Genomic DNA, 12,185 nt, shown 5'->3' with positions numbered 1-12,185 from the left:
TACCTCACTAAAAAGATGCTTAAAACGGATGCATAAAAATGTTGCAAAATTTTATCAACAGAATCAAAATGAGATTTTTTGATGCACTTTCAAACCGGTCCAGGTCAAGTAAAACTTAAAATTTTACCGAATTATTATGGCAGAAAAACTGTACCAATTTTTGTTTTGTTTATGAAGAGTGCTGCGGGTGTACAAATATGTTTTTAATGTAGTTACTGTTTTTCTTTTTTTTTTTTTTTGTTTTACATTTCCCATTAAAATGTATTTTATATTGCAAGTTTTATGATCGAAAATAATTTCAAACTTTTGAAGCCTTTGTGTAGGAGCAATGTCAGCTGAAATTAATTTATTTTATAGCTCTTTGCGCAAACGATTTAAATAACATATTTTTCATTATAAAATTAGTTGCTCAGCCGATTGGAATATATGTATATATTTTTTTTTTTCTTATAAAAACTAGCACAATTTTTATAGTTTCGGATTCATGATATTTTTACAACTGAGACGTAATACATTTTTACAATGTTTTCCCAAGCAATAAAATATTGATATATGTATATGCACATGCACAATAAAAAAAAAAATCGGTTATATGTCATTTTGTAATATTTTCTCTTGATTTATTTTAACTTACAAGTTCAATTTATTTCCTTTCAGCATAATGAGAAAATAATGAAATTATTGTTGTTGTATCTATTATATCAGTATAGATTTTTTTTAAAATATATGGTAAGTTATTAAAAAAATCCTGCAAGCTAAATAAAGCTTTCTTTAGTCAATTTCACTTCTCATTATAACATTGAAAATAAATAAAGAATTTAGCGCATAAACATGCAAATAAATAAATTTGACATTACAAACTAGCATTTACATAATTATGCTTCACTTTACTGATTAATACAATTCTGTTTTTACCTTATAATTAATTTGAATTATCTTGTTATGGTATTTAGTTTGTTAAGCTTCTCTTGAAGTTTGTATTTGCATAATTTTTTTTTAATTTAAATTCACCCTTCTGAAGCACTTTATTTGCATGTTTGTACGTGTGCAGCAATGCCATGTTAATCTCATTTGTTACCTAAACCTATAAAATCCTTTTTTTTTGTTTTGTTAATAAGTGAATGAAAATCTAGTGAAATTCTAGCAGCACAGTGGAGCAACTACAATAAAAACTTGTAATTATATAGGCGAAAAATATTTATTTCCAAGAAAATTAAAGACCTAAAAGTAAAGTATGTAAAAGATCTTGACTTTAAGTCACTTATTGTACAAAGTAAGAATTCTAAGTTGAATAGTTACCGAAGGCAACGTTTAACTAAAGCCGCAATTTCTGTCACAACTCAGTGTGCTTAAAACTTTTCGACGGATAAATGATATAAAACGCATTAAATTACTTAAAAACGTAAAATTTATAAAATCGAATTAATTTTAGCTAATATTCAAAAAATATTACAGCTCATAAAATTATTGAAATCAATACAATAACATGCATTTAAAATCGTTTTAAAACTAACATTAAAATGATAATTAAAAAACTTATCGATAAATATTACAAATAATAAATCATTACCTCAAATATTAATACTATTGCGTATGCATTTAGCCTTTAAAGAAATATATAAGTATTTTGAAAGTTTGTAATTAAATTTGTTTACGCAAACCTAGCATTCGGAGGTTTAATTTGCCTAGGAAAGCGAAAGTGAATTTGAACAGTTTCAAAGCCACTTTACCACCTTCCTTAGCAGCTAACTTTTTTGCTTTGCGCTGATTCACTTCCCAAAAGAAAACTAAATTTTAAAATATTCCACAACATTACTCATTCTTCTTTACTTTCCTTATATTCGCGCTGCCTTGCTAACTACTGCATATGTTGTTGCTGCTGCTGCCCAAATTCATTCATTTCGCGCTGCGTTACATAGCCGATGAGACCAGGTTTACCACCCGTCTGTGCGGGCGGCGAATTCATAAGGGGTGCGCCTTGTGGTGGCAGTAGTTTGCCCAGCGCATCAAGTGTCGTATAGCCGCTGAAATTTGTGTTGACCAACGGAGAGTTGATGGCCTTTGGGTCAGCTGCAGATGGTGGTGAGAATAGCATTTGTTGTAAAGCGCTTGGCTGGACGTAACAGCTGGTGGACTGGTTGGCATTTGCTGACGGTGGTGCTTGCGGTTGGTTGGCGTTATTGGTGGTGCTGACACTGGGCATTACTGGTGTTTGTGTTGGTGCCTTTGATCCAATCGCTGTGAGACTATCGACTGTTACGTAGCCACTGTTGATGGGCGCTACAGTCACCGGTTTCTGTTGTTGTTGTTGTTGTTGCTGCAGCTGCTGCTGCTGCTGCTTTGGTCTAGCGACATTGGTGGCAGATAAATCGCTTACTTTGATATAATCACTATTAATGCCCAAATCCAGTTTGCTTGCGCGCACCGTCGGTGGTTGAGACCATGCATGGGGTTTATTAACATCGGAGGCTTTAATGTAACCACTGTGGCAAGCATGCAAAACTGTATTTGCTGCCGCAGTGACGGGCTGGTTTGGTTGTGCCCAAGCCGTTAAATCAGTTTGCGTGATATAACCACTGAATGCAGCTGTTTCAGCTTCAAGCGCGGGTGCTACTGAATTCTTTGGCTGTGCCCCAGCAGCTGCCACAACAGCAGCCTGTATGTAGCCACTCGTACCAGCGCCTACTCCATTTGTATGTGCTGTTATTGCTTCTGCATTGGCTTTTGGCTGCGTCCAAGCATTCAAATCGGTCGCCGTGACATAACCGCTCATAGCAGCGGCTTGGACATGGGGTGCCTGTACATACCCCGACGGCTCCTCTGCAATGCGTTTTAGTGCCACCGCATTTAGTGCCGCATTTTGCGTCTCCCCTTCGCCATAAGCGCCTCCATTGCTATTCGTACTGCCTATCAGCGAGTCCGCAGAGCTTTCAGAGTTTAAGTATTCGCGTCCACGACGGGTTAGATCTTCTTCACTGCCGTCATTGTTCGTCGACTCCGACGTAGCCACAGCGCTAATGCTCCGGCCGAATATCAGACCATCACCAATGTAACCAGAATCGTTTTTAAGCGCTCCCAACAAATGATGCTCCTCATTGTGCAGTCGTTCATTGCTGCCATTGCCCATTACTGCTGAGGACAGGAGATCATTAACGAAAACTCCGCCCACCTCACGATTGATCATCGCACCACCAAAGCCACCTGTGCCGGTATTAAGTTCCTTCGTGAGGTATGCATCCAAAGCTGCGGGTAGCGTACACTGAATATCGCTCATCATTTTCCACTTTTTCGTAGCAAAGAACATGACCGCCATCAGCAATATTGACGTACACACAACCATCAATGTAATAGCTGTAATTTTACCCAGCTGCCGTTGTGCACAACCAAAACTTGTAAGCGGGTACCAATCGGATTTGTATAGCAGGTACATATCTTTATTGTGATAACGCATCAGTTGGGCATTTTGGCGGTCTCTAGTTCCTATATCAACAGCACCTTTACAAACCAAATCGTCGTTGTCTTCATAGTTGAGAACATCGTGATCGAATTTGTCACGAATTTCATGTTGTACAATGTCCAATTGATTTGCTTCATTATTGGCAATCAAAGCCGCATTGATTGCTCGCACCTCCACTTTGGTTTGGTAATCGCGATCGGGACAGGTCGGCACACGCAACACACAACGGGTACCGAAGACAACGCTAATCCGTCGACGTTCCACGTAATCTCCACGCAGTTGCGTAACGGCAACCTCGTAATAATCTAGACGCCCACCAGGTACACTGGGAGGTGCCCATTTAAGTTCCACTTCCACGTTATTCTTGTTAATCAATTCGAAGTTGCCCAGCTTGGAGGGCGCTAGCAACAGAAATTCGGGAGATTATTGAAAAGTAAATTTACACAAAAATTAAATTATAAAGTAGAATTTATGTAAAAATTAATTATTTCTCATTTAAGTAATGCAAATATTTCTTTCTTATATCCCTGGAAAAGCTGCATTTAAAAAATAAAAATTAAGCCACACTTACCGCTCATATACGTCGTAAAATGAATATCATTGCTGTGATCCGAATTGTACCTTGTGACCGCAATAACGAATGCTTTATATGGCGTGAAACTGGTGAGATTTTGCAATACGAAACTGATTTCATTATCCCCATCGAAAGCTGTAGCATTAACCGCAAATTCTTTATTATTTAGTTTCACAATATACTGACGTATATGTCCGTTAGTTTGACTAGGCGGATACCAACTAATTCTGGCGCTCGAATCCGTCAATTCCGATAAATGCAGTTGACGCGGTGGTGTCGGTGCTGACTCGAAAGTACGCACCAATAACGGCTCACTTGGCTTGCCAACCTTAATATTCGAGAACATAAACATCTCCATGCGATACAGCGTATATGGTTTCAAACCACTGATATTACATTTATTCAAGTTCTTATCGATGGTGATGGTAGTGGATAGACCTTTACAAGCAGCTTTTTCGGTAGGCACAGTCTTGCCGCTAGTAAACGACTCAAACAATCCACTACCAAGGCTAGGCGGTGTAATGCTGTCGGTGTCGTGGGTATTTTCCACCTCACAATAGGTTAGATTGTAACCATTTAAAATTGAAGGACAAACAGTTTTCGAACTCCATTGTACTCTCAATTCCGTGGCAGAAATCGACTGCACCTCCGGTTCCATTGGCTCAAAGTCAGCATTGACATCGACGCTACACGATGTCCAGTGCATGCCGGTGTTGTAGTCTAGATAATTGGCCGAGACGGCTAGCGTTAGCGAATGGTCATGCTCGGCCACTTGAGGCTCCGTAGCAAAACGCTGGGTTTCACGACTTACATGACGAAAATGTATAGAACCCTATGTCGAAAAAAAAACAAAAATGATTAATTGGTTAATATTTTCACAAAATTTATATTTTAAGGTTTCTATGTGGGCATGTACTTACTCTGCAATCTGTTGGCATCGCCAGCTTAGAATAACACCAATACACAGTGTAATTCTGCAAGTCCGCACGCAAACTGGGTGGCAGCCAGGTCAACGTATACGAGCGATTTGTCTGATGATAGACATTATGTATGGAGTACGGGGTGTGCTGCTTGGCTGATCGACTTGTTAGCGGATATATTGTAATGCGATTGGATGAGGATGATTCTCCCATATGATTACGACTACTGATCTCGAATGTATAATGCAAATCATTGCGCCATTCGAAAACAGCAAAACTGGATTCTTGCTGTCGCGGCAGTAATGCTCTGTAATAAATAAATTCAATACAGTTCAAAGGGAATGTATTTAATTTTAATTTTTTTTTTTTAGATTTGCAAAATTTATCGATTTCAGCAACAACCCCACACAAATAATTTATTTGATTAAATTGTTTTATTTCTTGACTTATTCAATTTTATTTGAAGAAATTTGAAAAATGAAAACCAACAAAGGCTGGAAGATACGTGTATATGTAGGTACATTTGTAGATGTTTACTTTAGAAGTAAAGTTCAACAGCGGGTGATTGATAAGCCGCAAATGATAAGAGGAATCACTTTATGCAGTAAATGTAAATTTTGAAGATGCTGCATTTGCCAATTCAGCTTGACATTTTTTCTGAGTTTATTAGGATGATGTCCGGTTTTACCAATCAATTTTAAATTTCAAACTTAAAATAGCAAAATTTTCTATTGAAATTGTATTGAATAAATTGATGAGACCGGTAAATGTTTCAGTGAACAAAACAAAAAACATTCTGTGAACCCTGTAAGAATTATTTACAGCTTAAATAATTCGGGTTTTATGCGGAATAATTGCTGGTATTTCAGCAATCTAATACTATTTAGATCGGTGAGTCCGGTGGCTCGAATTTATATCTGTCATTTCAGTAACATTCATCAATGCTCTACTCCTTAACCCGAAACAGCCCCACGAAAGCCGTTTCGTCGTGGCGGAATGACTCAAACTTAGTTCGATGTTCGTTTAAGGACTGCAACTCATTTCGACCCTTTCACTTTGTAATTTTGACCAATTTTCTATAGCTTTCGAAAAAAAAACATTCGTAGTCTTGCTGCAAACCACATATGCATATACTATATCTCTGACTCAATTTCACTTCCATCTTAAATAAAAACAAAAAGACTTTCAAACCTATTTATTTCGCCAAGTTGGGCAAAGTTTTGTCCGAATTTCCTTCTAAAAGCACGTTTTGAAATGCTTTTAAAACGAAAATATTTTTAACTATTAAAAATCAACCGCAAATCGTGCTTGCAATTTTGCGAAAATCATTTTCCTCCTAAATGTAACATGTGGAGAAAATTTTAAGTAAATATTTTTTTCACACAGAATTTCGTTTACACAATCGATTTGTTGTTGTTGCTGTTTTGTAATTTGAGTAGCTAGAAACAGCATGTGGTACAGTGGCATGCAAAAATGCCTAACGCAACTAATTAGTCAATTTAAATTGGAATTTATTATATTCCCACATCATCAATATACCAACAAAACCGCACGCAAGCGGACCACACTATATTTCGTAACTTTTAAACAATTAGTTCTTGGAAAGAACAGACTAAGTGGCGTATTGGTTGGCAAACACATATTTTTGTTGTTTTTTCTGTTAAATTTTTTATTACTCTTCTGCATTAACACTTTATTTATAGAAGTGTTTTCATATATACACGCATACGTACATAGACTTACGATATGTATTTTGCAAACATTTCTAATATAGTTAAAAAGAAGAGATACGTTTGGAAAACCCTCCTCATTTCTGGAAAGCTTATACTGCCAATGACCTACTTACAGGCAGAACTATTACTACATACATATGTATTTACACTCCTTATCTAACGGAGCTTTACAGTTTTATTAAATATTTAAATTTAAGTATCTTTATGCCTATGGAATACTATATTATAATTCAAAATATGCATGCCTATCAATCAATTTTGATTCAGAAACCTTTTCGATTCGCAACTTATTTATTTCAGTGTTTAAAGAATATTATACATACGTATACATACATACATATAATAAGCTTAACCACTTTGCAAAGTCGACATTTAAGGAAAGTTGATAAACATATTTTTGAATGACTCCGGCTTGACTCAACTACACATTTTACATTACAAATGTATGCGCGTACGTATATTTAACTTCCCAATTGTCAAAAAAAGTACCGATTTTTGGTACTTCGGAAGTTCTATGCTAGCATTATTTAAGATTAAATATAAATTACTTCCAGCAGCACGGAAACTTAGGAGTTTTAGTATTTCTTTATTGATATATTACTTTAACTTCATTATATGCCTGCACTTACCGCGTTCGGCCGTTTTTGTGCTTTTCGATTCCTCGTATCACATAAGTAAAATTATCACCATTCTCCTCCCACTTTTCCAATTGTTCCCAATACAGACGTACTTCGGTTCCCAATGGATTTACATAGAAGCCACCATTATCTGTACGTGGCGGACGATCTGGCGTACGCGGTTGCGTACGGAAACGATACTTGAATGTTGGACTCCACATGTCTTCACTAGCGGCAGCGGCTCGCACCTTAACGCGTAAGCGCAACTCATACCAGTAGTAGGCGTAAGGTAGCTCATTCAGCAACAGCTTGCAACCGCGTTCCACGCGTGCCACTCGCACCTGCGCACTCGAGTTGCGCACTGGAAATCCGTCTGGTTGTAAGAGTACTTCCCATTGTAATCCCCTGTGCTTGTTTGGTGTATACGAGTCGTATTTAGGCATGCTCCACATGGCTTCCATGCTATCTGTGGTTAATTTAATTATATGAAAATCATCACCTGGTCGCGCTGGCACCATTACGTTCAAATTATTTATAGCGAATTCTTGCTTATAACTGCCCAATGCATTGCTGCTATGCACTTTAAAGTGATACTCTTCGACTTGAGGGCGATACGAATGTTCCGCGGTTATATTACACACCACCAACGGTTTCATGTCAAAATTACAATAAGCGGGCGTTTCATAATCTGGCGAATTTATATAATAGGTCAGATTGTACTGAGTAAGCACCGGGTTTTCTGGTTGTGAAAAGTTACAAACCATATATTCGAAATCGTAACTGCGGCAATCGAACTGTGATACACCGCTTGGTGCAGTACCCACGTAAACGTAGGATTCCATGATCGCATCCTTATCACATTTACATAGGAACCTTGATGATTGTTCAGGTGCATTGCGCAGCATGTACACAATGTAGGTAGAGTTCATTACCAGAATATCCTCGTCAGGCACACGTTGCCTTGTCAATTCGTTTATGAAATACATTTCACAAGGATTTTCGCCATAGAATCTTGTAGGATTTATAAGACATGATATATTTACACTGTCGCCCACATTCATCTCAACATGCGCCGGTATCGTCTCTCCCACATCATCATCACGGAAGGCAACAGCAAATTGTGCTAACCACAGCACTATTGCTGAAATGCTAACGTAGCGCAATAATTTAACCATGCTGTATAAATAGTACAAATATCTAATGTGTATATTGACAAAATGTTTGGTTCCAGAAAAGCCACCAAATTTAGTTATCCGTTTGCAGTTTTATTGCAGCGGCAGCAAATTGTCCCATTCGCGGAAATATGCAGGCTTTGCAGTACCTTCTTGCACTTGTATTACGACTACACACGTACCTTCTTGGTTTCACTAATGTATGCGATCTACACTGCGACACTGCGTCCTTCTAGCGCGTTCATGTACACACAACAAAACGTACAACAACGCAGATCAATTCGAATTCTCGGAAATTCGTTTTCTCAGAAATTGACCTTTCTAAGGAAATCGAATTTTATTCCCTCCACGCTAAATTTCCACATCGATTTTCACCTCATTTTCTTCACAAATCAAAAATATGTGTATTTCATCTTAGATTTTTCTCAATTTATACACTTTTAAAGCACTTTTTTTGCGTAATGGTAATGATTTTACTGAAATTTTCAAATTCTTGGAATTGCACCACACACTGTCTTCTTCTTCGTCTCTCTCTCTCGCTTATTTACAATCTGTAATAAAATCAAACACAACAAGTCAAAACGGAGAACTGAGAATGAATGACGAATGTATGGACAGCTCAGAGGCTCAGAGCGAACAGCACCTGAGCAAGGGCTGCCGTGTTCACATACCGATATCTGTCAGAGCTGTCTGGTCTGCAGGCATTTGCAAATAATAGACGTATTTAATATGAATTTGTATACTAAGAAGGCAATACGACGTTTAAGTATTAAATAATGAGTTTAATTTGTATTTAAAAATAGTACGAAAAGTGTTAAATAGTTTTCAAAACCACTCTTTGCGTCTAGTACTGTGAGTTTAGCATTGTGAATACTCCTACTCATATGTATTTGACACTTGTTTTATTTCTCACCCACTATTTGGATTAGTTTTGTATACACTGCAATCTAAATTATATATTCCAACACATATTACAATGTCAGCATAATTATAAAAGCCAAAAAAACATTAGTGGTATAATATGGACAGTAATCAACAAATCTCTGCGTTAGAGAAATGGGGATTCCCATTGATGGAACTGTATCGATTGGCGTTGAGTTTCTATAAACGTAAGTTTACTTGTTCTGAAGACCCACAAACACAACCATCACTGCTGTGAGAGTATGGTGGGACTAAATGTCCTTTTGAACAGCTGGTCATACCTTTATTTCGTTTATTGTAGAAAATTCTGGCAAGGCAATACACCTTTCATATGAGGACAATTTAAAATTAATTGCGTTTAAGCAGCAAGCCACAATGGGCCCCTTTGATGCCAGTCACGCCCCCGAATTGGGTGTTCTTGATGTTATTGGCCGTGACCGACGTTTGCATTGGCAGCTTTTGGGCGATATTAGCAGGGAACAAGCAATGGAAGGCTTCATAGATTTATTGGATACTATGTGCACAGCTTTTCGTCCATATGTGGAGGCTGTTAAGCAAAATCGGGATGAGAACCTAAAAGCAGAGTTACGTCGCATGGAAGAAGAAAAGTTGGAAAAGGAAAAAAGGGAGCATATGCAAAAAGAATTACTAGAAGAAGGCTATAAAGAAGAAATGCAGCGGCGTCAACTACAGGATGCTTTAAATAAACAAACTTACCAGCAATTTAAGGTAAGAAAATAGACAAAATATGGATTTAGATAAATATGTCGTTTTATATCATTGGCAGAGTTATGCTGATAAGCAGTTTCCTGGTAATCCCGAACAGCAAGGTGTACTCATACGACAGCTACAAGAGGAACACTACCATCAGTATATGCAACAATTGCATATGCAAAATAAAAACCAAACAATAGCGCGAAATAACAACAGCGTCGAGTCCGAAGATAGAAGTACCCAGCAGGTAATACCAAACGAAGCAGCAGATGTTGCAGGTAATGTCAATGAATTAGAACAAGCCTTGCAGCACTTCAACGGCGAGGAGCAACAGCAAGATGATATTAGTCAAGATGATTGCTTGATAATAGAGCCTGCCAGAATGTGGACACGGCCAGATATTGATGTATTTAAAGCCGAAGTGTCCGCAGGCGAAGGAGATGGTGTTATAACCGTAGCTCAAGGGGATGTTCTAACGGTATAATTTGTGCTTTAAGATTTAATTGTTCTTGGTTAAAACTCCCAATATTTTGTAGATTCGAGTGCCCACGATCGCAATTGGCAAATGTATATTCTGGGAATTCGCTACAGACTACTATGATGTCGGCTTTGGGGTATTCTTTGAGTGGAGTAAGCCGACAACAAATGAAGTTACTGTACAAGGCACTGAAAGCGACGAGGAGGATGAAGAGTTAACTGAAGAGGATTTGCTATCAACTAACGAGGACCTGGAATCTGGTTCACTAAGCAATGAGCGCGAGGCTCTAGCGCAGAATAGCGTAATCAAACCACCTGTATCCATAATAGTCCCCGTCTATCGTCGGGATTGCTTCAGTGAGGTTTATGTTGGGTCTCATACATATCCAGGCGAAGGCGTATACCTGCTAAGATTTGATAACAGCTTCAGTTTATGGCGCTCAAAAACGGTCTATTATCGCATCTACTACGAGCACTAAGCTTTATTTTATAATATTATAATTCAAAAACCTGTCAAAGTGGGCCTTTGCCAAATTGAACATTTACTTTTCCAAGTAAAATGATTGCATTCTAAACTGATTGTAAAAAAAAAAATGAATAAAAAAATATATATAGTTGAGCCTTAAAGAAATGTATTTTTTTACTGGCACTACTCACAGCTGATGTTTGTCTATTATTTTCTTATCAGCTGTTTAGCGGTTTTTGTTTTTGTTTAGCTGAATTTTTGCATACCATAGACATAGTTGCCAACCTCTGCTTTAAGCACTACATTTTATTTTTCATATCATTTCCATTTTATTTATATTTGTAGTAATATACTTAGCTATTTTAATAGCACTTGAACATTATAATACAACTAGAATAATTTTAATATGAAAGTTCCTTAATCTAAACTTTTGTACCTGTTCATTAACAAATCAATTCAATATAAATATACTTAACAAAATAGTAAGACAAGGATTTGAAGTAGGAAAATAAAAGATAGATTTTGAAAAAAGTATCTGTTAGATAATCAAGAGAAAAATTTAATGCCCTAATTCCATCTAACCAAACACTTTTAAAGTAATCATAGACTTGTGCCTTGTAGTTAAATCTGTTAGCATTGTCTTTGAAGGCGAAGTAGTACGTTCCCATGGCAGCCGGTTCTACGTTACCGGAATGACTCGGGTTTTTCCCGACCTGCCGCCCCAGTAAACTAGCCTTGTCTAGTAAACAGTATATCAGCCCACCCCTTACGTCACAGGAGCAACTCCTCGCAGCAACCTTGCTCTAAATACTTCTCCTCAGGGCTGGAGTTGAATCCAACCCTGGGCCAGAAGTATTCTATTGCTGCGTCTGCCATAAACGGCTCCACCCGAACTCCACCTCGGTTAGGTGCAACAAGTGCAACGGGTGGAGCCATCTTAAGACCGTGCTATAACGTGCACAGACATGATCGCGAGCGAGACAATGGTGGTGGTCTAGCGTTTATAGTCCACCACACAGTGCAGAATCGTCTCATTGACGAAGGAATCGACCGCAGGGACAGCACGGACAGGCGATTCCGAGCTCGAAATTTTACATTTATATACCCCCTGTCACCTGTTGCCCGGCAGGATAT

The 12,185-nt window shown here is 37.8% G+C and overlaps 2 protein-coding genes across 2 annotated transcripts; one reads left to right on the top strand and one right to left on the bottom strand.

Moving 5' to 3' along the window:
* Window positions 1-218: 218 nt before the first annotated feature.
* LOC129237007 (cytokine receptor-like) lies at window positions 219-9,050 on the bottom strand. The gene is made up of 4 exons (XM_054871359.1): window positions 7,314-9,050; window positions 4,952-5,258; window positions 4,029-4,863; window positions 219-3,858 (listed from the first exon to the last, which is right to left on the bottom strand). The coding sequence occupies exons 1-4, from the start codon at window positions 8,474-8,476 to the stop codon at window positions 1,859-1,861; spliced, it is 4,305 nt and encodes a 1,434-aa protein (XP_054727334.1). The 5' UTR covers window positions 8,477-9,050; the 3' UTR covers window positions 219-1,858.
* Window positions 9,051-9,373: 323 nt separating this feature from the next.
* Window positions 9,374-11,210, top strand: LOC129237010 (Golgi resident protein GCP60). Its single transcript, XM_054871362.1, has 4 exons — window positions 9,374-9,582; window positions 9,696-10,123; window positions 10,182-10,586; window positions 10,645-11,210. Exons 1-4 carry the CDS (start codon window positions 9,495-9,497, stop codon window positions 11,062-11,064), a joined length of 1,341 nt encoding a protein of 446 aa, XP_054727337.1. The 5' UTR covers window positions 9,374-9,494; the 3' UTR covers window positions 11,065-11,210.
* Window positions 11,211-12,185: the final 975 nt, after the last annotated feature.

Source organism: Anastrepha obliqua, chromosome 2 (assembly GCF_027943255.1).
Source record: "Anastrepha obliqua isolate idAnaObli1 chromosome 2, idAnaObli1_1.0, whole genome shotgun sequence".
NCBI classification, from domain to species: Eukaryota; Metazoa; Arthropoda; class Insecta; order Diptera; family Tephritidae; genus Anastrepha; species Anastrepha obliqua.
Note: the sequence above shows the minus strand (reverse complement) of the source record. Positions and strands in the feature narration are given on the sequence as shown.